Genomic DNA, 27,289 nt, shown 5'->3' with positions numbered 1-27,289 from the left:
TTGGGACTGGACCTACAATTTAAAGTGGGATCCGAACCACTATGTGCCTCCATCGGGTATCGAACCCGGGACCCCTTGATTACAAGGCAACGACGCTACTACTGCGCCATCTGGGAGGCCATATTGCAATAGAGAAGGTATTTTAAAAATACGAAACGCGTATTTGAATGGTGGCATTTGAACGTAAGGATACAGTACAGCATGTTATTGTATTTTATTTTCTTGTTGATATTGCATGGGTTAACTTACATCCGATATGTTTTTAAACGATGGATTTTTATGTATGATGGTGCAGAAGTTGCCAACAGCTTGTTTTGAGTTTTCTTTTAATTCTTAAAGCTCTTACTGGGCCAAATAAAGTGCACGAATATGGTGATGGACAATTTGCACGGTAATACTCATGAATCCCACTGTACAAAGTACAATTGCCCAAAATATATTTAAAGCGGTGATTCGAATACAATTATATATGAATACACGGATGTGCGAATGAAAATATTCTTAGACAACATTTTCATCATCTTCACTCTGTCATCCATGTAAATATTTTTTTCAGTACTGCAGTTTTACTGTTTAACAGAGTACAACAAGTACAACATTTAGCCACCCGCAAATAAAATAACAATATTTTTTTTGTGACACTCCCCCATAAACATGTTCACGAGGTCAAATTTAATGCTAAATTTGCCTTTGTACGATCTAAAATCGTTCATACACCCCTCCCCTTTCAGATCGAAATCTCCGCATAAACCCTCAATATGTTCTTTTCGTATTGTCTTGAAAGGGAATTTTAAGTTCGAAAAGGTTGTTCTTTTTTATATAATACGACAAGAAATCTCCCCCAGGCAGGGGGAGTCGTAGAAATGTATTATTATTATTGGTATTATTATTTTTTGTTATTATTATTATTACTGCTAATACTACTACGAATGTTTTTTAAAAGTACATACATTTGTAATTTCCATATTTTGTATATCTATATACAATTTGCATAACTGTAAGCTTAAATGTAACCCTAATTAAAAACAACAACAATAATAATAGTTGCTGTAACTTACGGTCTGAAAGTCACAGAAAACAATACTTTTTGTTATAAAATATCTCTACAATTTCACCATTCGAATTACATTAACGTTTTCCAGAAATCTCAAGGGGAGCAAGCGCCCCCTTTCATCCCTCCCTGCGGGCGCCCTTGCTGCCCATAATTGAAAATGGTACGAGTATCGTGTGGGTATTTTGTACAGAACCAACAGTACTTGCAGTGGGTAATTGCCAGCATAATATCAAATTTGTAGTCTAGATTTTCGTAAGCTATTTACTGCCTTTGGATACATAATATATCTCAGGGATTCGTGTGCTTTTCTAATTTTATTGGTCTGCACTTTGGGCTTGCGTCCCTTTTTACGTCCTCCTTTATGGGTACGTGCTCCCTGCGATGAACGATGGTCGTACAAAGAACCCACCACTGCAACTCGGTCCATATTAGGAGTCGAAAGTCTCCGCACGTGATGTTTGCCATCTGCCGAGGATCCAGCCAAACTCTTCGGTCGGTTCTCGCATCTCAACGGGTGGACAATGGGAATCATAAGTTCCCTGCCCGAGGTTCATGATCAGCGATGCCAACCTTAGCATAATGATGCTAAACCTAGCACAATTTGAGGTTCGTTGGCACCTAGCACCCTGCGTTTGCATAATGGGAAAATCTTGCATAATTTCCAAACCTGCTGCTCTGGGAGGGAAAAATTCACTTCAAAAGACCATAATTTCAGAAATTATAAATAAAATTATATCCAGATCTTATTTCCGTTATCTCGGCCGAAAAAAAACATAATAATAAATTACTATTATTAATTATCAATAAGAGTAATAATACATTAGTATAACTGTAGATCCTAGCACAATTTATCAGCATTTACTATTTCACAGATTAATCAGCACTTTTTCTTACCTGGAGGTTGGTAACGCTGTTCATGAATTGATTGATTAGATATATTTCACATCACGTTTCTGCTACTTTTATCCAGTGGTGAATTCATGGATTAGCCACAGGGGAGGGGGAATCCCCCCGAAAATTTAAAAGTCCCTGCTTGAAAATTCCCTGGCAGAGCATTCGGACAATAGCTAAGAAATTTGGGAACTATGTTCTCTTTGACTTTTTTCAGTACTTATTAAGCATAAAAATAAAAATGCAGTAAATATTTTTTTTACCCACTATTATAATTAATATATCGTAGAACGTACTTTTTCTGGCTTTTTCGTAATAATTAACACTGTTTCAGTACTCTCTATAAATAAAAGTGACAATAGTGAACGAATTTAAATTTTTTGTCCGTTTTGCACTGCTAACTAGTAATTCTACAATATAATTGCATTGAAACTCAACAATGAACACGTGTAGAGCGACAGGGCTGGTGTATTGTAAAATTATGTTGTAAATAATTTCAACTTCTTGCAGCTATTTTAACGGTTAGTCTGTGGACGGTTTGCTGAGGAATGCTAGTGACGTGCTTGAGCAGTCTTATCGAAATTTACACTTAATTTAAGCCTATTAGAGATAAGGCAAAATTTTTAAGTATTGGTATTATTTTTATTAGTATTATGATGGAAAAAAGAGACAATTATGATTGTGAGTGTCCTTTGTGCAATTTGCACCATGCTATGAAGGCTATACGGAGGATGTTGGAGTAGGGTCCAACACATTCTCGATCTAGGCTTTTTTTGTGATGTGATCAGCACCAGCGCCACGTAATATTAGCCTTTTTATAATTTTCTAATTCTGGAGTACACAGTCAACCTACAACGTGCGACAACGCACATTAGTACAAATTTCTGGAACTACTTTCATGTTTCCACTTAATTTGGAACGTAAGGGGAAGATTATGTAGCTTCCGCAGATTCTACAATTATACGCTTACCGAGAACGCAAATATTTAACGCATGCTGATAAGTGTGGATGATAGGAGAAAAAATGTGGCAACCGAATTGCAATACGATCATTATTTAGCTAAATAATTTTGATGGGGTAAAATGTCATTCCTAGACCAACGTGTAGATAAGTAAATTACCGATTATGCAAACATTGGAATTTATAAACACGTGTTAGTTGCTGTGCTTGTACTTCACGTGAGTATTATCTTGTAAGTTGATGATAAAAATGTGTCAACTTTATCTTCTAAGCTGCATTCCATATCACAACGGCTCAAGTGTTGTTTTCGAAGTAAACACATTGGCAGATAGAGTTCTCAACAGAACTGTCATAAATTGGTAAATTATCTTCCATGGTTACCTAGATATAGGCATTACTGATTGATTGCTGCTGTTGTAGACACACATGAAATCGTCAACAATGCAGTGTTAAGCTCCATAATTTCAACAAAACTGTTTAGATTTTCCTCAGGGTCGTGTCCTGTGAATCCTCTTCATTGTTATTAAGGGTGCACCGAAGGGGGCGGTTAGGAGCTACAGACCTGTCCAAATACACGAGCATTGAAAGTACAATTTTGATAAAATAACACGTAAGTTACATGGATTTTATAAGAAAATATGGGTGACCTTCTCTGAATGCATTCTTCCACGTAATACAATCGGGGCCACATTTTGTATAATCCTGTGTTGTGGGTTGTCATTATATCCATGTTTGTTTGTCCCTTAACCCATCTTCGTGATTAGTCAAAAAGTGGCAACGTAAGATAAACTAAATTAATCAATCAATTAAGTGTACAAATGCGTACAATTTGCCCGTATGTGATTACACGAATGTGTGAATTAAAATATTCCTAAGACAATATTTCCAACATCCTCACTGTCGTCCATGTTTTTCCCCCCAGTAGGTAATATAGCAGTTTTAGTTATAATGAGAAAGTGTTTTAACACCTCATTTTCAAAGTTAGGTATGCATTTAATACAAGTCGCATGCCTGCAAATGACCACACGCAAGAAATTTTTAGATGCTCGAAAGTTAATACAGAATATTTCATGTGTAAATAATTTCAGTATTGATAGTCCATATTCCCCCCCCCCACCCTTGAAAGTGGAATTCGAAGGTGACGAGGCGGGCAGCCACTGATCTGGAAAGGGGCGTAGCCCACGATGACCCCTGTTGGAGTTGCCACTGGTGCTGTATTGAGCTTGAAAATGGAAATTACAATGTTATTCACAACTTTAAATATACTTTTGTGGCAAACAGTCCTATGGAAACTAGTGTAGCATCCGGTTTAAGTAGGTTAAAAATCAGGGACATACCCAGAATTTGTTTTCGGGTGTGTGTTGGAAAGTAAACACTGCCCATATGAGAATTTGCAACGTATCCGTCACTATGTAGATCAATTGTGACTGTTGTTATCATAAAGTACTATTTTTGCTAGAACATTAGGTGCTTTTCACAGCATGTGTACAAATTGTGGTGAAGAAAGCACAAGAAACAAGCAAAAATGCTTTAAACACCAAGTTTACATTAACTCACGACTTAAATAGCATGAAAAATATGTATTTTCATGTTGTGCCAATTACGTTTCCTGGCATTGCATGAAAACAACAATGGTTATCGCCATTTTGCAAAGACTGCTTCTGTAAAAAAAAAAAATCTTTGTAGAGCTGTGTAATTTGACAACATTTCGGTGAGCCCATGCCTAGCTACACTGGTGGTCAAAATGTTGCACAACGGTGTGGAAATTCATTAAAGAGAATTTGCTCTGTCATAAAATGGAGTGAGAACCACGAAATTCCAGCTGCTAGAAGATAATGTTATTGGGACAGTATAAATAACCCTCCAAAAGCCACTCGTGTCCGCAGTGGGTCTCTCCACAGAGCAAAATATACTACGTTCCTTACTGCACCACGCCCAAAATGAACAGCACGAGTCGATCCCTCCCCCGATGGCCCGAACTAAAAATAGAAGCCACAAGACGGAGAGTTCGAAAGTCAAGGTTTCCCGAAGGGAGGGCCCCTCCTCCCCCTACCTATTCGCAGCCAGAACGCATTCCTGTGGTCTGATAACTCTTATCGTGACATTTTTACGAGGTTCAATTCATGGCGGTTGCTTTTTTTTCTGCGTGTTGGATTTTTATGTTAGCATCGTCTGCACCATGGATAGACCTAAAAACACTATATCTCTGCAGAATATTCCGTTAGGATGGATACTGGTATGTTTTACTATTTCATTTTCATATTCACACAGGCTTTTCTGTGATAAGTGTTCCATCAGGCTGATTATCACTTATCCCTTACCCCTCCCAGTTCTTGTCCACATGTAGCTTTCATACACCTGCACGTTTTAGATTGTTTCTGCCGAGTTCGACTGATGTAGGGGTTGCTTTAAGAGCGAGCCGGCCCTGGCGATTGCCCTCAGGGGCACCAAACCGGGGTGACCCACTCGAGCAGCGCCGAAATCTTAATTTTGATTATATAAGTGTAGCTATTTGTTTCAAAAGGCGTTTTTACAAACCAGGTATTTCAATAACACGAAATTGAAAGAAAGAAGTTTCGAAATAGAAAACTAGATGGCAGCACAAGGTGAAAGAATACAAATAAATTGTTAGATGATAAATATATATTTAGTGAAAGAAGAAATATGATAAAAAAAGATGCAGAAAAGATGCTGCATAACACAATACATCCATTGCAAAATCATGTAGCAATTTAAGCCAAGAGATTAGTTTTATCTTGATATTATGGAGGTATTAAATAAATGCATACCTACAATAACCGTATTGAAAAGTATTTAAAAAATAAGACTTTTTCTTGTTTTAAAAATTACATGGCAAGTTTGTTTTAGAGAGAGTGGAAATTAGGAAGACCAAGGTTGGAATGAAGGGGTGCCAAAGTCCGCCTCGCCTGGATGAAAATTTTATCTTGAACCGCCCCTGGGCTGATGGGGCGTTTTGGCGCTGTGGTGGTCATAGTACCATGGACGTCCGGAAGGGGGGTTGGCCTCCCCTCGAAAATGAATGTCCACCTAAAAAATATATATTTCGCACATAATTTCATTTCAGCCACAGTAATTTGTTAATTATTATAAGGGCGTTGAAGAAATATGATAATTTCAGACTGCTGCAGTGGGTTTTTTTTTTAGGGGGCATCTCTATTACGGGGGAAAATATGCCTCCTTTGCCCCCCCCCCTAGAAAAAATCCTGCGGACGCCCTTGAGTACATCACGATTAATCGTCAGTGTACTGCTAGAATTTGGAGTGCAGAATGTATTTAAATGACTGGCAACATGTTACTGCTGAACTCTTTATTGAAAATATTGAAAGGAGTGGTTGAACGAGATGTTGCGAAACTTTTCTGCTGTTCGTGTCTACCAAATAGTAAAATCCAAACAGGATACTTTCCATAACTGGGACTTGTTTTCAAGTTTTGTATATCTCGTGCCTTTCCACATCGAAAGCGCGTTCAAAGTCAGTCGGGGAGCAGAACCACAACGCGGCCGAGTGCCTTGGAGCGCCATCTGATAACGGAAAACAATAATTCTTTCCATGACTTAACATTGCACGAAATCAGTAGATGTTTTCGTTCTGCTAGATCGAATATCAGATCACTTAGGCTAAAACGTGAATTATAATCCTATTATTTCGAACGAACTGTGGTTTATTCGAGGCATGGAAGCTTGATAAGAATCACTTCATACATTGTGCGAGGAGAGCCGTTGCTCCCAAGCAACCCCCCTCCCGCCCTTTTTTCTTCAATTAAACCAACCACATTCGCCCTGGCGAGAAACTTTCGAAGTGGGTCACTCGATCGCCTTGCCGTGACGCAGTTGCACCATTGGGCCTGGTCTGTAAGGTACAGGGTGATCTAAAACCACATGCACAGCAGTTACTGGTTTGCGGACGGTACGGTTGAAAATCCTAAGAATCTTACTGCAGTGTTACAACCTCATGCGGTTTGTCATTTTGCGCATTGTTCCCAATCGTGATGATGGAAATAATAATCAGATTAGAGAAAATGTAGAATTTTTCCATTGTTTTTTTCATTTTAAGATGAGTGCGAGAATGTTAATACTGATACATTTTAGAACCTGTAAATGGCAACACTGTCGATCGTCCGAGATGAACTTGATCCGCTAAGATATGCTGTCATGAGTCTACGTTTATACATGTTCGACATAACCAAAGCATAGTTTGTCTCCAGTCCTCTTTATACCCGGGACTGGACCAACAATATAAACTGGGATATTTGGTATTTGCATACAAGATGATTCAAAAGTCCGGCACCATCAGTTTCATAGCCAGAATTTTAATTGGGGGAGCCTCATCTCTTATCAACAGCCGCTGTCTAAAGGGGAAAAAGTGGAGAGTAGAAGCCCTAAAGATGAATTTCTCAGTATATTCCAACTTATCAGTAACGTGCGGTGACCATTTAGATAGCCGAAGCACTGAATATATAATTTTTGAATAAACAATAGTACATCAAGGGCTTGCTTCGATAAAAACACCGCACGCCACTGCTTTGCGGCATTTTAGTCTTTCACGGGCTCCGCAAAAACGCCTCTCGACACTTTCGGGGAGTATAAATTATCCTGTGAATTATGCAAAATTCGAATTACATACCTAGCTTACATTGTATGCACGCCACTGCAACTATTAAATATGTTTAATCCTGCTTCAATCAACTGTGCCTGATTTTTTATAAGAGAATGTCTCCTTTAGGCTGTACACTGGTATGAGCTTCAATGAGAACAGGGAATACATTGTTGCCACATGCCGACACATAATGTTGTCGCAGAAGAATACTAACAAAAGGCAAGGTGAAAAGAGTAAATGCCCCCTTAAGGATGAAGCATGTGGAAACAAGGCCCCGTTCTCACAAAGGCTCTGCATTCTACGTTGAAAATTCAAGCACATTAAGTTGAAAATCACATATTTCCAACAAATTATCCCTGTTTCCATTTTTCGTTATCTGTACTAACAACGAAGTTATCCTATGGTGCCGGACTTTTGAATCACCGTGTATGTATTCTTCTTATCTGACAAGGCTTTTCTGCCTCTTGAGGCTGATTGCGACGATGAAGATGAATGGTGATTAGATGAAATTGAAGTAGTCGACCACCGATGCAGCAATTGGAGGTAACCTTACAGATATTACAGGCAAATTTCCACTATCTTATGGATATTACGGGCAAATTTCCACTATGTTATAGATATTATAGGCACATATCCACTAGCTATCTTATAAATATTACAGGCAAATTTCCATTTCCACTATAGTATAGGTATTGCAGGCAAATTTCCACTCTCATAGATATTACAGGCAAATTTCCACTCTTATAGATATTATAGGCAGATTACCACTGTCTTATATATATTACAGGCAAATTTCCACTATGTTATAGATATTATAGGCAAATTTCCACTATCTTATAAAATTAATATTACAGGCAAATTTCCATTTTCACTATCTTATATATATATTACATGCAAATTTCCACTGTCTTATAGATGTTACAGGCAAATTTCCACTGTCTTATAACTATTACAGGCAAATTTCCACTGTCTTATAGCTATTACAGGCAAATTACCACTGTCTTTTAGATATTACAAGCAAATTACCACTGTCTTATAGATATGACAGGCAAAGTTCCATTATCTTTTAGATATTACAGGCAAATTTCCATTATATTTTAGATATTAGAGGCAAATTTCCACTATCTTATAGATATTATAGGCAAATTTTAATTATCGTATAGATATTACAGGCAAATTTCCATGATATGTAGTTACTTTCACCGTTGTAGACACATGTGTAATGCTTCCTGGGCGCCGCAATGAAATTTTCTATTATCTGCCCATGCTGTGGTAATATCATACGTATACTTGCATTTCTACCTTACTTATCGAATCTTGGATGATGCTAAAGCTCCTTGCTAATTTTAGCCCCAGTTGTGCGCAGAAATATTGTTAAGAGTGAGCGAACCTTTGTAGTCACTTTCGCATTAGAATTGGCTGTTCCTCCCAGAGGGAACCCTTTAACTAGAGACGATGTAAAGAGATTCTGCCGTGCAATCGATTTATTTAGCTTGTCAAGCAGGCGTTCTGCTCGACGGACGCTCTCTAAGAGGAGTCTTCGGAGAAAACAACCATATTGCTTCGTGGCCTCCAAGTTTGACAGATTTCGTGGCTGTCAGTGTTTCCAACCTAGATCATGTCCAGCTAAGAATAGTATGTTTATTATTTTTTAAAAAATAGTCTTGGGATGGGGTTCGTGTCGAGAAATAGACCACACCCTGTGAGGCTTGACGAGACTAAACCGAGATTTACCCGAGAACGAGACAGATTTTCTTTTTTGAGAAGAAATCTCGTCTCGGTAAGAAAACAAATAGACGAAAGCACTCCCCTGTGTATCGACCGTGCTATAAAGATACACAGGATGTGTGCTGTGGAGCTCCATACATTCCCGATCTCGACCATAATGGAAGTCGGGAACAGCAGCACTCTCCGGCTACCTTTACCCTACCCATTGATGAGAAGCTGAGTGGGTCCCAGAGCCACTCTATGCAGAACCGTTGTCGAAAACCAAGCACTGCGGGAATCGAAAACGGGTCTCTCGCCTGACGCCACACCAATTAGGATACCGTGGCTCTTTTAGAGATAGTTCACGTAGAACGGATAGTGGGCTATTTGGGGGGTGTTACCCCAACGCCAATCGCATCGCGAATACATCGTCGTTGGAAAAGGCATAGACACATAACTTAAAGTACTCACTTTAAAGTGTTCTGTGTATCTAAAAGATCCTGATTGGTTATTTGAACGACGATATTGTAATGCCATGAACATTAGATTACATTTGCATGTTATTTTAACGTAACTCTGGAATTCTGAGTTTGTTCATTTTGTATATTGTTAACTGTCTAGTGTGTCACAGACAACTAGTATTAGAAGGGCAAATAAATAGACTAACCTGTAGATGTCAACCTGCCAACGAGATTTATCAGCACAGTAGTCTGACAATATCCATGGCAACGTGTTAGCAGGAGTATGAAGAAGTGAGCGTTTAATCATGTTATCTTAATCTTGTAAAACGTTGTGAGTGGACGAATGATTATAATCTGATAATTATCAGTCTTTTGCCCACAAAATTAGAAGCGAAAAGTGAATTTCTAGTACACTCGCCTCGCTTAGTAGTGTCGCAATTCGCTTCTTACAGCATTGTTGTCCAAAGTGCAGTTCGATCAACGTTATTCGATTGTTTTTAAGTAGAATTTTCTGTTACTTCGTGCAATAGTCTTTAATTCTTCTCCGTGAAAGTGAAAAATTTTCTAATTAATTTTACAACACGTTAAAATGAATTCACAAAAATTGCGCTGTATAAATTACTAAGTACTACTAAATTCGTTGACTTTACAGACGTAGAGGTACAGTGGGATCCATGAGTATTACCGTGCAAATTGTCCATCACCATGTTCGTGCGCTTTATTTGACCCAATAAGAATATTCAAGAATTAAAAGAAAACTCAAAACAAGTTGTTGAAAACTCTGCACCAGCATACATAAAAATCCATCGCCTAAAAACACACAGGTCAATGAAAATAGTAATGGACAATTTGCACGGTAATTCTCATGGATCCCACTGTACGTAACAATATGTTTAAAGGTATGTCTGCCTTGTAAATGACATGTTTGTAATGTTACGTGTGTGATGGTAAGCTTTGGGCTACGTGATGTCGTTTTATCCTTTCTGGTGGGCTAAAACGGCCAATATTTTTTTCCCCTGACGGAAGGAAAAGGCTGAAGATGGGAGTCATCAGTTTACGGTATCTAATAATAAACGTGAACATCAAACCGTACACTCCCCGTGAAAATTCTCGCGGATATGACTCAGCGAATCCGTGATGGCAGGTAAATTCACAGCTAACTTAAGACGCGGAGGAAAGACGAAAGGGGGCGGGGTTGAGGAAGTTCGTGGTGAAAAGTAAGAAACGTGCCGTGATTTTGAATGCGAGATGTAATGGCTCGGCTGTTTGTTCCTTGTCGATCAAGAAGCAACGTTCCCTCTGTAAGGTGAGACGTTACATTAGGACATTTGGATGTAGTGCAAAATAGTTACTAAACTGCGCCATTTTGGTTAACCGCTGCTTTTTCACCAGCTCAGTGACCAGTGAGGTCTTGTCTTCGATTCCTGCTCTGCCCAAGGGTGTTCTTTGCGAGTGTACCTTAATCAATTTCATCAAATCATAGTTCATGCCCATCGTCGCGATTAGCCAAAAGTGGTAGAAAAACGACGCAACATTTTAAGGAAACAAAAGCTGCTGATTTTCGTTCGTCAGTATTATTTCAACAACAATTGAAAGCGTACGGTTTGTCGCCATCTTGGCTCGAGTACATGTGTAAACCGCAATAAACGTATTTGTACACAAACACATTAAAACACTACATATTACATTCATTCACTCATGGATACTTATGGTTTGTAACGATTCCATTGAAAGTCAACCGCTGGCAGTTGTATCGTTATGTATAGTAAATTTCTAAAATGTTTCACAGACTTATGAATCACCCTGTACTATTTCAAAATTGCAACTTGCATTCGAATAAGGATAAGAGCGATTCGAATATGAAAAATCTATTTCTATTTAAGCCGATAAGAATATTGACTTAATAAGGCGCCAATATTTTCATCGGCTCCGGGACGTGTTCCAACATGTTCCTGATTTTTGGTCGTTTGGCACCTCCGTTGGATCAGCTCCCAAGGCGAATTCCCCCTCGAACCCCATACAATGTGCTGAAAAAGTAAAGAGTTCATTCAGAAACGGTATATTTGTGAATAATTGTGAACAGTATGAATAAAATGGCGCTGAACCTGTGTTTTCGGCTGTAGAAGGTGTCTTACTGGGGATTTTAGCAAGTTCGATGGCTGAACGCGTTAAATGTTCGATTTTCGTTGTCGCAACCGACGTTTCCATGTTTGTTTCCCGGCCTGGGATGGGAGTGTCTTTTCACCAATCTCATGTAATCATCACTCATCGCCGCAATCAGTCAAAAGTGGTAGAAAAGCGACGGTAAATTACAAAAATTAGAGCACCCTTGGAGGTAGCAAACCCGCATTACACTGCTATCGTACGGGTTTGCATAACATTGAAGGATGCAACTTCTTTTTAGGAACTGTGTCATGGTGTTGTCTGTTACTGAACGGGTCAAAGCAAGACTTGAAAAGTGTAGCATGTTGCTAGCATTGTGTTTATCTCGCATGAGACGTAACGAATGTGTGAACGGATGTCACTCTTTCAAAGAAATCGTCACGCCCCGCTTTCGACCTACAGACATGAAGAGAGTTTGCGTGACTCTTCTCAATTTGCATACGTCGTGCGGGGAAAAATCTGGTTTTGCAACTTTAAACGCGTCTTACTCGGAAGCTCACGCAATCCCCTAATTTCTTTAATTGAATATTTTTTGCGTGATACGCATTTGTCTCTGTAGGTGGATGTGATTTGTTCTGGGTAGGTTCAGTGCAAGGGCGCCACCTCGGTGGCCGAGTGCGTTGAAGAATTGACTCATGATCTCGCCATGGAAGGTTCGAGATTCGAGTCCCGACCTGGGCTTCATCTGGAAGCTAATCACGTTAAGTTATTTCGGTTTATAATCCGGTCCCTGGCCATAAGACCCGCAAAAATTTTGAGGTGGACGAGTGTTCTCTTTTGATCCTCTTAGGGCATGCCTAAAGCAAGGAAAAAAATCTTGGGTAGACATGTGGCATACCGGGCCCAAGTTTTCTAGGGGCCCATAAATTCAAGATGGTCGACGCTTTACGCACCAACAAAAGAAATCGACCATAGCTCCTTTAAAATTGGTTTTTGACAATTTTGCGTAGATACATATTTTGTTCAGAATTGAAAACGGAACAAAAGATATTCTTACAGGGTTTTTTTTTTTTTCATATATTGCACTGTTATGGAGATATATCCAGTCACAAAATTCCGTACCCTTTTCTGCAAGGATTCTAAGCAATTATTTTGTATTGCCAGATCCTGGTCATAAGATCCGCAGAAATTTTGAGGTGAACGAGTTTTCTCTTTTGATACTGTTAGGGCATGCCTAAAGAAAGGAAAAAATCTTGGGTTTAAGTTTCCTAGGGGACCATAAATTCAAGATGGCTGCTGCTTCACCACGCACCAACAAATTAAATCAATCATATCTTCTTTAAAATTATTTTGTTGACAATTTTGCATAGATATATATCTTGTTCACAATTGAAAACGGAACAAAAAATATTCTTACAGTTTTCTTTTAATATCTTGCACTGTTATGGAGATATATCCAGTTAAGGAATTCCGTACCCTTTTCTGCGAGGATTCTAAGTAATATTTTACATTTTACTTGACATTCCGACATATAAAGGGCAAATAATTACTGCCTGTGATACTTTGTTGATGCCTACTATTGTGGCGCATGGCCTGTGTGACGTTATACGTCAAAGATGGCTGCCTCTGAAGACATTAACAAAGAACATCAACCATATCTCCTTCAGAAGTTCGTTGGGTTTTTGAATGAAGGCAAGACATGTGTATGGAGGAAGCCTTCATTTTGAGGCATGCAATCATAGGTAAAATTCTAGGTGTTTTGCTGGTCAATGTGTCAAGAGCAGGTACATGGCGTCGGGAATCCAAGATGACCGCCACACAGGTTCTGAGCATAAAATACTGTTCATATCCTGATTTACAGTTCGTTTATCAGATTTTTCCAGAGGTATTATCTGTTAATAAATAGCAAGTGAAAATATATTATTATTTTTCCTTTCTTTAGGCATGCCCAAAGAGGATCAAAAGAGAAAATTCGTCCACCTCAAAATTTGTGCGGGTCTTATGGCCAGGGACCGGGTTAATAGGGTAAAGGCACCTGAGATTGCGCACTCAGTGTGATTGACAAAACTAAAGTTAAGAAACGAAACACTCGAGCCACACTATATATGAAAAAGTTACTTTAAAAATATACTTCTTCGACGAATAGGAAATGCGCAATCTTACAGGACTGTAATCTAAGATTGCGCAAGCTTTTCTTGAAGAAACTTTCATAGATGAAAAGTCTTCATGCCACCATTGTTGAGTTTGAGTTTTTCTTTTAAGTTCACTTTGTGCGCACACAGGCTAATCGGGACTGGACGTACAGTTTAAAGTGGGATCCGAACCACTATGTTCCACCACCGGATATCGAACCCGGAACCCCTTGATTACAAGGATTTACCACTACGTCATCTGGGGGACATGCCACCATTGTTGGCATTCACTACATTGCTCCCAGTCGTCACCAATAGCCTCTTTATATACTCCGTCCCAGCCAGAACAAAACATTTTACCTTCTGCAAGTGACTAAACAGATGTAGGTGATCACACTGAAGGATCGTCGCAACTAATGTTTTTCTCCTTACTTCTAGATGAACGTTCTTGTACGGACAAGACAAAATTGCCGACTGTTTAGAATGTCTTGTCCGTTTCTTTCACTGCCGTTGGAAATGGGGAGAGCATAGCAGGTGGAAGTGGCTGCCCAACAACCTCAGACTGAACTATCAAGCTAATTTCATTCTTCACTGATTGGATACAGTCTTTTACAACAACTTGGTCCTCTTAAAGAGACAATAAAGAAGCGAGAAGAAGGGTAGGAAGAGAAATAAATGACGCACAGAAAGAACTATGCTGCTCGCAGTTCCATGTGCCTGCTGGGAAACAACGAATCAGCAATCAGTTGAATGTTCTTCGAGAGACATCGGACATTTTCGTGTCACAAGGCACCGAATGCTGCTGGCCGGAGCAACAAATGAGCGTTGGATACACAATTAGTTGCCACGCCAAACGTACTGTAAAATGGGGGAGGCGGGGAGGGAGAGAGAGAGAGATAGAAACAAGCTAATAAAAACTACTGACAAAAACAGACGTACGTTTGGCGACCTTGTAACGGGAGAGCGATGTTACTCCTACAGCTTTTACTTCACAACTGAGGTTGTTGACACTCATCGAGGCACACACCCCCGAAGACGAATGGTGGACAGATAGAGCTATGTGGCAAAAACTAAGACAGCCGCCAGTTGACCCCGTGATCAGCATGAATGAAAAATAAAGAGCCAAAACAAGAATGAAGAGTGCAAAAATAAGAGAAAAGAGAGAGAAAGGAGGGAAGGAATAAAATTAAAGCGAGAGACAGGAGAGAAGAAGCAGGAGAATAAATAAGTGACACAGGGAAACTAAGCGTAATATAGAAAAGAGAGAGGGAATAAAAAACATACAGAAAGTGTAACATTCAAGAACGGTGAGTGTAAACAACTGATACCGAGAATATAATTATAGAAAGAAGGTACAGGAAAGTAAAAATAGAAAAGAGAAAGAGCGGCCACAAACAAAAGAACTTTCGCCCTGAAGCCTTCGCGCATCTTCCCCTCCATCCGCTCAGCTCAGACCATGGGGAAGCCTGCTACACTCTACCCCTCCCCTCCACGCGCGAAACGATACACAGTACACACGTTTTCTTACCAGTGGTCCCACTATAACAGCTCCAAATAAAAAGGAGAAGGGTATAAGTGGGCAAGTGACCCCCTTTGACCCTTTGCCTTGTACGCCCGTGCACGTCATCGTTCTAATTTTTCTCCTGTATCTTTCATCTTCCTGTTGTAACCTTATGAATGTTATAGACATACTTTCCTATCTATTCATATTTGTTTTCAGTGCTTGCTAATTTATTTTCTTATAAACTGTTCTCTAATCTTTCAGAGGAGTCGATTTCGATTCCACTATGTATATCTATGTAGTACAGTAACTTTCATAGTATTTTAAGGTTTACCTTTTGAATGACAAGTGTACATTTTTCTTATAATTTTACTGTAAAGTGTTGACAACAATGACAGCCATCCGTAATAACTAAAGCCTCCTCATGTTGTCGCTCCACTTAAATTTAGGAACTAGTTTTAGTTCTTATTAATATCAATGCTTTGTTAAGGTTTCTAAATACTAAGTTTATTTTAACTTATTGAAACTTAGTTCTCTCTCTTGTTACTATTGCCCTCTATAGATTCTTTCTAGTGATATTTAGAAAGTGTGTGCAGTGCATGTTACTATTTTATAAAGCTTTGTAGTAATTAAACGGTTCCAACAGGTCTGACGTTGGAGTGATTGCAGTCTTTGAGCGCGTAAGTAGAGGAGGCCCCGAACTTCCCAAAATGGCTGTTGTTTAGTTGTAGAGGTACCTTGATGTGTAGTCAGCGTAGTGTAGAAAATGTAGCCATTTACACCATTGCAGTTTTGTACAGTCACGTTCAGAAGTCATTGTTCTTCGGCTCTTAAAGAAGCCACTGTTAATCTACACTGACATATCCTGATGGTTATGCACCCCGATTGACACTGTTCATTACTGGGTTGCATATAGAGCCAGGATGTTCAATAACTTTTTTATATTGCCTGCTTGCTCATGGTCCTGAATGTGGACAATTTTTATGCACTTTTTGTCCATCGGGGTTTGTTAGTTGCATATCTCCCCCACCCTAAAATATTACCGCTTATCGCGCCCTCTGAACTGAAATTTCGTACTAGGATATGAAGTTGACTTTTCTGCAAGATATGGACCAACCTCACACACAATCTGTTTTCCAAATTTGCCTCCCAAGATTTCTATGTAAAGCATAAGTCCACACATTTCGTCTAGAATAAATTCACTAGTTTAATATTAAGATCTGAATTGTTATTCTCTTGTAATACCAAAATATATTAAATAAGCAGACTGGTTTAGAAAAAAATCACTTTTGGTAAATTTGGAAATACATAATTGGTAATGCACTAACACACAAATATTAATTTTAGCTGTAATGATAATAGGCAACTAAAATAGGCAAACCTATAGCAACCGAAAATCTGCAGGTTAGTCCATAACCATTTTATACGTCATGTACTAGAATTGATGTCATAATAGAAGAAGATTATTATATTTTAATCCTAGTATTTTAAATGTCGCAACTATTCAATTATGTGCAAGCGTGCTACAGCAGTAGGTTAAAATAAGATACTTTGGTGGCATAGGTTATTTGGTGATAATTCCTCTAACGGTATGCCACAGTGTAACATATGCATTAGATGCGGTGGCTCTTCTCAAATGCATCATCATGATGTGCACCGCGAGCCATCGCATCTAATGCATAGGTTACACTGTGGTATACGTTAGAGGAATTATCACCAAATTATCGTACTTTGCCCTATATAATTAAAGCAATTGTATCTTGTCATACCGACTACATAATTTCAACCCTGTGTTAATTTTTTAACTCGGACTATTTTCTATTTCGTTACCTTCAGCGTGTTGTATGATCTTCATCCAATTAGGATATAACTGATGAATTTACAAGAGAATAGCTTGTTCTTTCGAGATTGAGTGTGAAACAAACTGAGAGAGATTGAAAGGAATAACTGACATCTGCCAGTTACCTTTCATAAAGCGCTGCAATAATTAAATTTAACGCAGTAATTATGCGATGATATTTTGTTGGTCAATGAAACGTTGTTTATTGATCAACCGAAGGGTTTTAATTGTCAGGCTGAAAGGGCTTGCTTAAAAGCCAATCGAGGCTTGCAATTAGCTTTGAAATGCCAGAGCGTGCGTGTGTGCACATGTGTTTTACCCTGCGAGTGGGGGAGGGAGGAAGTAGAGAATTCCTGCTAGCAGACTTGACTGATGGATTACAGAGGAAACCAACATATCCGCACCAAATTCTGTAGGTTTAAATTTCGTCATCTTGGAACCTGAACGATTTCACTCAAATATAACACCAGACAAATCCTCCAAGGTATATAAGCTAGTTTTAAAATTACAATGTTATCGTGCTCATGATGTTTCAGACTTGGCCCCCACCCCTTCTAAATTATGTTGTATTGTATGAACTTTATTGCAAAATTGTAGACCAGGTAATGCTCTAAAATAGAAAGGCAAGCAAATATTGATTGATTGAAATGTTGTTTTAATACACTTTATGCACAGTAAGGCTAATCGGGACTGTGCCTACGGTTTAAAGTGGGATCCGAATCATTATGTGCCTCCACCGGGTATCGAACCCACGACACCTTGATTACAAGCCGACGACGCTACCACTGAGCCATGTTTGGCGAAAGTATAGCCACGCTATCAAATGTTACGTTATTACAGACAATAAAAGTACTGCAATATTATATAATATATATAATAATATATTCTATTTCGTCCGGGAATTAGGTAGAGTGTAACACACATTTTGTATTTTTGGTTATTTTTAACGTTGGTGCCTCTCTATGTAAATAGGGTGATGATGATAATGATGATGAATTTATGAATTAGATGAAATAACAAATACAATGAAACATTTATGCCTTACCCAAGATTCGAGCCTTACTGGGAATCGAACTCAGGATTTCTTGATTGAAGGGCGGTAAGTTGTGTAATTTCAAGTTTCGTGAGCAAGAAACGTGCCTGTATTCGAAATGAAAATGTAATAAATTTCGTTACATCTGCAAGTAAACGAAAAGAGTTTGACGAAAGCATTTGTCATACACCCGCAGTATTCTCTATTGCCAAGGATATTTGACCTTGCGAGGGGTAAAATGCATTTCATGTGTAGGGGACGGCGGGTGACATTAATTGAAGAGCTGTTCTCGTTTGTCACTACAGAGGGTGGTTGCGAGTGACCCAGTGAGGTATTGATCTCCGTACTGCCACGTGACTACTGTCGGCTCGCTTATGGCGCTTGCTGCTCTTCTCAGTTTGCCTATGTTATGTATCGAGCAAGAAAGGCTGCTTGATTACACCCCGGAAGAGGAGATAGTTCCAAAATGCCATTTTATGAAATGACTGAATATGTTGTTCTACCCAAAAAACGATCAGGTTCTCCAAAGCATAGTTGAAATTCGAGACGTTGCGTTCGAAACTTTTTAAAATTAGAACGCAAAATCATAGGAAAATTTGATTTAAATTAAAAAGACTTAACTTTGCTTCTTATTAAAACATACCAAATACTTTAGTTGTTATTACTTATTTGTAGATAGTTTGTGTTTTTGTTGTTTCTTGAAAATCCAATTTATGCACAGAACTGGGCGTAAAGTTTAAACTGGTGTTCAAGGTACTGTGGAGACTACCTCCACCAAGAATCGAACCCGGTATCCCTTATTTACAAGCAGAATTAACCACTACGCTATAGGATATTTGCGTTGTTTAACGAGCAAGAAATTAAGTTTTAAGGTTGTTTTAATTATAATATTTTTATACACAGAATATCGGAATCAATTTATCGTTAAATTCATGACCTGCTCACAAAAAAGATTTGCCATTGGAACATTGGACTTAACTTCATATGCGTCTGTTAAAATTAAAATACAACTACTTTAGTATACTAAATTATACTTACTTTCTTAAGCGATCCTTTTCTACCGTCAGGTGTAGAGATTTTGCAAAGCATCTATCACGGTCACGAGCTATCATTCTTGCTCTGTTGATATTCAGTCCTCTTCTCTTAAAAACTGCTTCCATCCAGTTGTCCCAGGTCTGTCTTGGTCTTCCCTTCGGCCTAATTCCGAATGCTTTAGCTTGCCACACCTTTTGGGGTATCCTTTGTTCAATCATTCGATGGACTTGACCGAACCACCTCAGCTAAATTATACTACGTGTCTGAAACTAAACAGCAAAAATGAAAATATCGGCACGAATTCAAATGCAGAAAAGATATCAAACATTTTAGCGGTTTTCATTGTTGCATGGTAATAACTTGTATAGAAAATTAAAATAAATATTATTTATTGAATATTTGAGTGTGTGTACCTAGAGATCATTTGTTTATTTGTATTGAGGCAGCTTGTTCGTGCCATGTCTTTTTAATGGTGTATAATTTCTAATGTAAATTGATCCCCCTATTAACAGTCATATTAGTGTGTATATACACAACAAGCAATACGTGAAATATTTCTGTAAAGTATCATGATGAGAAAATTCCCATATGTGGGTACAAATTTGTGAAACAGTTGTGATAAAGACAGGAAAATATGTTGCTTAAGATTATATAATGCACTTACATAAGTTATTGAAAAAATGCTATTGATAATGCACATGAAAATAAGCACCAATACTTAATATTCACGCTGACAGTTTGTAATGAAAGCTATTGCTTGACTAGAATAGTATGCAGCTATCGTCCATTTTTAAGACACTTTCCCAATTTTCACAGCACATCTTTTTACCTGGAATTAGCACTTACTGTACATATTTCCATTAGACCCCCTGGCGTACGACTTGCAAGTTACTAATGAACATCCAAACTTCTCACAAGTAAGAATCCAGTTGTTTACAATGAACGTTACCATTAAACTAGACCAATTATGTCACTTATTTTATCTTGAAAAAGTGCTTCGTGTGCCCAGAGAATGTCTTGTTAATGAAGTGTTTCTTCTCGAGACCAGCTATAGTGGCAGAGGGGGTATAGTTTGATGCTGGATAACAGAGGTTGTAAATGACTGTGTTGTTCTTGATAGACGTTTGTTTGTCGACCAGTAATTAGTAAAAATGTGAAAACTGTATGCCAGGGAATGATATAAAGTCTACACACAGAACCAAACTCTATCAATTGAGACAACAAAATGCTTACATTTTTTGTACTCCAGTAACATATTGAAGCAGAGGCGTGCCAAAAGGGTTTAGTGGGAGGAGGGGTAATAACTCCTTTTTTTAAAAATGACAAAATATAGGGCTGATTGCTAAAACAAATATATATATACACATCCCTGTGTACTGTGATATCTTATCCTGGGCATGGCATTGCATTTAAGTGCATAAAATGCTGGTGATAAGTTTGCAGCAGGAGAGATGATACAAACAAACGCATCAAAGGTTCATTTTGCTACCGTTTGATGCAGAAATGAAAAGTTTCGTCTGATTAGAAATCATTCTAGAGCTTTGAAGTGAATCTTCGTGTGGTTTGCTTGCGCCGTAAGACTATTTTTCATCACAGATATCTAGACCAAAGCGACAGTAAAACCACGGGAAGATTAGCCTTAATACTCTGGAAGAAATTCTAATCTGGTGTAATTTTTCACAGTGGTTTTTGCTGACTGTCCAGCGCGACCTTGAGTTAATTAAAGTTATTACAAGCATTTTGAGTTCTGTGTGCAGATACTGGTCAAATGAGATGGGGCACTTATTGCACAATACTCAATCAATCATCGTGTTCTTATGTCAGTTATGAAAGACTAGTTTAGTTCTCTTAGCATATAAATACACTGCAAATGTATTATTTATGTTAAGAGAACTAATCCTAAGAACGAAGGCTTTCCGCGCTGACGCCAGAAGGAGGTGGCAAGAGTCTTGTGCGATAAGTGAGACCAATGTGATTGCTGGTAATGTGTAGTCTGTTGTTATTCTGTGTGTTTCATTCGTTCCTTTTCTTTTCGTTGCAGCCTCCGGAGAACGAACTTCAGAAGGGCTCGGAGAGGAACATGTCTGAGCATGAGCTTCGGGTGCAGCGCTCCCTGCAGTCCCTCGACGTCCCGGACTGGTTCAGGAACTCCAACGCAGCCCGCGGCAACCCGGAGGGCTTCCTGCTGAAGAAGAACGGCAGCGGACCGAAATGGCCCGGCCTCAGCTCCAAGACCACCTCCCTGTCCAGTCTGCAGTCCAGCCGCAGCCCGACCCCCACCCGCGTCATCCTACCCACCCGGATCCGAGCCCCCGACTGGAAGCACGTGAAGACGTCGCGGGAGAGCATACTGCTGAGTCCAAACTCGGCCGCCAGCGGGAGTCCGTCGCCTCAGGACCGCGGGATGTTCAACTACAACTACAACAGCCCGTTCACGAGATGGAGCACCAGTCGGCTAAACAGCGGGGCGACGTCCGCAAGCACGTCCCCTAGCGGATCCACCAGGTCGTCGTTCAACTACAGGCAACCTTACCTCGGCTGGCGGTCCCAGGAGCGGATAGCGTCCAACAACTCCACACCGACGCACTACAAGACCGCCACGGAGAGACTGGCCGATAATCTACGTCAGCAGCAGAAGGAGCAGGAGTTGAGGCAGCGGATCGAGCAGGAACAGCAGCAGCAACTCGACCAGCAACAGCACAACTCTCCGTTACGTAGTGAACCGCCGACGCTAGAACTTTCCCCGCCTCAGGATAGCCTGAACGACGTTCGTACGTCGATTAAGGAAGTGACGAGCGCCATAGTGCATTACGTGACGGAAAACATGTCCGTCAAGAGTGGCAGTGAGACGGAAGTGAGCGCCGTCGATTCCCCCCCAAGACCGAATCAGTTCCCACGATCTCCCTCGCCTCGATCGCGAACGAAACGCCTCTGGTTGGAAAGCTCGTTTGTCGGGAACCGACCGATAGACTCCCCCGAAACACCCGTCACCACCAAGTACTCGGAGAACGCCGTGAGTCCAGGGGACAAAGCGTCGAATCCCGGTAGTGACGGACTCTTCCTTGATTTGGTGAACGTTACTCAAGCGCCACGAATCGCCAATGGTGAGTATTTGCTGATGTGACGTGACGGAGTGTTATTTTGGAACTCGTTCCTTGTGAATGTGCATGTGCATTTTTGTTGATAGCACTCTCACTATGTAGAGAAAAGGACGCGTCGAGAGTAGAGCCTGGAAATGGAGCACCACGCTTCACTCTCACTGTACATATTTCCTTTAATATATTTAGATGATTTCTCTCCCGTCTTAAATCGAGAAACAAAACTCACCAACTTCCTTCAATGTTCCCTTACAACATATCACTCAAGCATTCTCGCACTAAAAGAAAAGTGGGCATTATGCAATCGCATTACTCATCTTCACTCAATCCAGCAGTAATATTGTGGAAAGCATTCTGTGATTCGTAGCTGCTGTACAGTGGGATCCACTAGTATTGCTCGGCAAATTGTCCGTGACTATTTTCATTAATTTTTCTCTTACATCCTATGTGTTTTTAAGCAATGGATTTTTATGTATACTGATGCAGAAGTTGTCAACAGCTTGTTTTCAGTTTTCTTTTAATTCTTGAAGCTCTTTATTGGGTCAAATAAAGTGCACGAACATGGTGATGGACAATTTTCACGGTAATACTTATGGATCCAACTGTACAAGTAGCTGTATGTCTTGTGCCATTTCCCTTGCAATGAACCTACCAAACCCAACCAAGAAGTTGTTCTACTTCAAAGATGTACTTCACCAGCCAATATATTATGGTATCCCACAAAATGTTTTGCAGATAGCCACTATTTTGTACAGTTCTTGCAATTTATCCAATCTTCGGATGAATTTTATATCTCACGGACTCTTAGTTTTCATTGTAAATACTGATAGTTACAGAATAACAAGCAGAACTGAAGTCTTCATTATGTGGATTACTGTCTTATAGCGACACGAAGGTATGACTTTGAAATGCTTGAGATATATTGGATAAATGATTAATTTGGTGTTAGCCTATACAACTGGGAATAGAACAATATCATTTTGACATAGTGGTTTAGAATGTGCTGGTGATGGATTCAAGCTAACCACAGAATATACACTTCAGTACCACTTGTTCATGTTCAGCTACTATCAAATACGACAATTGGCATAGTAACATTGTAAACTTTCAGAAAATCCACATTAAATGCATTTCCATCATCAAGGTTCATTAAGTATCGCATCATAACTGAGCACATTGAATCTACCGTGGTAGTTCCCATAGGTTTACTGCTTTCGGCCGCCAAAGGTTGCAATGATCGATTGTGTTTGGAGAGAACCCAAAAGAAGGTTTCTCTGCCGTGATGTGTTCCCCGGCGTTTTCTTCATGGTTAATTATGTAGCAGTATTATTTGACATGCAAGACGAATCGGTCTCCTGCCCGCATTGATTTCTGGTCTAAGCGAGTGCCAAGATTTCGGCCGTTCCACAGCCGAGTTGATAGCCAAGCGGAGAAACACACCTGAGAGTTCAAAGGCACTGAAGCAATTTTTCTTGTCGAATTCCATCCTTAAGGGTATCCTTCGAAAGGGAACGAAGGTAATTGAATACGGTCTTTTATCAGTTGTTTCGTTTAGGTTTGTTCAGTTGGAAACGCAGAAAGATTCCTCAACCCAATTATACTCTGCTAGTTCTTCCTCGTGCATATCCTTTCAAAAATTAATCCCTGAATTAGTTTCGGAGTATTAACTCTTAGATAATTTTGGCAACGTTTCTTCATTTGTATTCTTTGACTTTAGTTTTTAAGCAATTCCATCAACATGTCTTCTGTTCACATTCTTCAAAGATTAGTTTCAAGGTAACTTTGTCAATACTTCCTGATCTTCACCTTTAGTTTTTAAACAATATCAGCAACATGTCTCCCCTATGCGTTCTTCAAAGATTAAGTCTCGGCTGCACCTCTGGCCAACGCCAGCGAAGTCGTTTTCAAAACTTTCCCTCCTTTCGATATTCCAAAATGTGATAAAAAATTACGTGTTTAGAATTCCTTCTAGGGCATTCACGTGAATCTGCGTGTGCTTTGCTTTCTCTGTTGTCTAGATATTCGCCATAGTTTCGTGGTTACGTAAGCCTATTAAACTATAGGGTAATATCTAGACAATTGCAAAAGCAAACCACACGAAGATTCACGTGAATGCTCTAGAAGGAATTCTTAATTTATTTCAGATTTTGGGATATCGAAAAGATGGGAATTTTTGAAAACGGCTAGCCGAGCCGTCTTTCCAAATATTCTTCTATATAGTCTCCGATGCATAATTCTCAAGCAGTTGCATCAGTGTTTCTTTCGATTTTAGTTATGCCTTCGACAACCGATTTTTCTTAACTTAAAGTAATTATGAAAATCCAAAATACATCTCGTTAAAAGCCTGTTAACAAGATGTTGTTTATTATCCTATGTGTGTTCTTGATTACTTTCTAACACCTCAATCTGTTTGCCTAGTCTTCAATTTATCATGTCCTGTCCTTCTTGAAACTCTTCAGCACAAGTTAATAAATTATGCTAAACCATTGGACGAACCATCAAGTCAATCAACACTAATATTTCTTCGCTTGGTTAATTGTACCTGATAATCACTTTCTGGAAATCAGTATGTAGGAGACATCATATAGCCAGTTCATCTGTTAGCCATGAGCTTCCGAAACGTTGAACCTTGGCAAATTCTTGAAATTTCTCAGTTCTTGGCAAAGTCATACAGTTTTAGTTGGCACAATCAAGGGAACACATACTTTTGGAGCAGTTTCACAGAGTTGTCTGAAAGTTCGAAGTGAAATATTAACTCAAGCTCTTCCTCTTAAAACAAGACGGTGAGTTCGGCATGAATGAGTACTGTCCTGTAAATATAGAATGCATGTATCTGTACATATTTAACATGAATGTGTGTTGGGACGGCCAAAGCAAGAAGAGAAGTCAGTATCTGAGAAGAAAGGGAGTGTGTTGAAGAGCAGAACGACTCCACGGTTGTCCTCCAGGGGGAAGAATAGAACGAGGAAAGGTCATCCACTGGGTGCCTCCCCCACTGTCCCACTCTCCCCCGCTATCACCTCGCGGTGAGGAGGATGAACCGAGTTACTCCCCCCCCTGTATGAACTCAAAACAGGGGGCGTGGTGCTCACTTGTCTCCGCTGAATCGATATCGTGTTAACTCCCAGTCTCTACTCTCGACGCAAACCAGATTCACTCGGCAAACGCCTTTTGGGTTTTCAAAGCAAACGAATGTGCAGATAATAAAAATGATTGTATGCACTTTGTTGCTAACAGAATAAAAAAAATCATAGCAATATTATAGAAATATATTTTTCCTAAGTAGAAGTGCATTCATATAACTATTCACAGCTTGTAAATAAAGTATTTTGTTTTAATTTTAACACTTTTATTTTATTTGTCCTTGTCCCGCTCCCTTAATTTATTATTGATTTTGCATTTTATTTTCATTGTTTTGTAATTCCGATTGTGTTGCTTTCACCAGCATGTGTGTTTTTCAGTTTGCCTATAACATGTCAATGTTAGTAGATTAGTATTGCACGAAAAATTAGATAGTTATAATCATATAATCAAATTAAAAATTAATTGTAAAAAAAAGTATATAAAAGAGAATTAATATGGAAAGCAAGATGTGTTTCATAATATTATCAAGTGTAAACAAGGAAATGCAAGGTATTGTAGAATGCTTCCTGGCCGTGAATCATAAACCCGAAGAGAAGTAAATAAGAGATAGTATTTGTATATTTTTATTTAGCAACGCTTTCTGCCACTCTTGGCTATTAGCGACGATGAAATTAATGAACGGTGACAAGTCCGAAAATCGACCACTTAATAAAAAAAAACACATCGATAGAACTTCTGTTAGTTATATCACAACACAACCATGAATCTATACTAATAATAGCTTTGTACTAAATGCAGTTTGTATTATTTTACGTAACAAAGGTTTATGACTTAAATATAACCAGAGTAATGTCTGAATGAAATTACTTCGTCGAAAAATGCAACATTGCGAGATTTCGGCGCTTTAAAGTATGTCAGGCTTGTAACTGAAGAAATGTTCAAGAAGCACAAGAAAATTTTATAACGGAATGTACTGTATTTAAGAACTTACAAGAGCTTAAATGATTTCAAAATGTGTGTTATACTGAGACTATACTAAAGTGCAAGCTATCTTGACAGTGACGTCAGCTGGGACCGCACTACGGGTTGATGCGAAACCATTGTATCACTCCGCGCAAAGCATGAAAGATTCTCTCCGTCTCAGTTGTGTCTCAGAGTCCGCAGAGAAAACACACAGGAGGAACGGAACGTTTTTGTGTACAGCTGATCGAGGGTTGGGTCGGGTGGGAGGTGGGGGGTAGTAAACTGCTCGACTTCTGACACCCTTTCAATGTTGCCAAACTTACATGGACGAAAGGTCATTGAGTTCGAGTGCGTCTGTTGTGTATGTTGTTTGTACCGAAATGAAGGGCAAGACCGTACATAGTGAGAGCCGAGAGGTGATTTCCAATGTTGTTAATTTTTTTGACAACGAAGCAAGAGAAGGATGTTACACGTTTCCGGTCAATCAAGCTACAAAGCGTGCGGCGGCTGCAGTTCAAATGTCGGAGACTTTTATTAAGAAAATTAGAAAGGAATGAAATTCCGGGGGGAAATTTACGACACCAGGTAATCACAGGTCTGCCAAAAAGAGTAGAATTGTTGTAGACGACTTTGACAAGTGTTTGATTAGAAGAACTATTGGTAATTTTTATACGGTTGAACATGAAGTGCTTTCGAAATTAATGAAATAAATTAATTTTCGGGGTAGTCGTGAAACTCTTCGCAACATTATTTCCAATGACTTAGGATTATATAGTATTATATATTATATATATATATATATATATATAGT

At 39.2% G+C, this 27,289-nt stretch overlaps 1 protein-coding gene across 1 annotated transcript in view; it reads left to right on the top strand.

Annotated features, from left to right (window-relative positions):
* Positions 1-27,289, top strand: part of LOC146005400 (uncharacterized) — a 284,737-nt gene that overhangs the window by 206,228 nt on the left and 51,220 nt on the right. The window contains exon 4 of the mRNA XM_083144639.1: positions 21,375-22,437. Within this exon, the coding sequence (XP_083000765.1) occupies positions 21,375-22,437 (1,063 nt within the window). The remainder of the gene's footprint in view (positions 1-21,374; positions 22,438-27,289) is intronic.

Source organism: Lepisma saccharinum, chromosome 23 (assembly GCF_977018435.1).
Source record: "Lepisma saccharinum chromosome 23, izLepSacc3.1, whole genome shotgun sequence".
Taxonomy (NCBI): domain Eukaryota; kingdom Metazoa; phylum Arthropoda; class Insecta; order Zygentoma; family Lepismatidae; genus Lepisma; species Lepisma saccharinum.
This window is presented reverse-complemented; position numbering and strand designations above follow the sequence as displayed.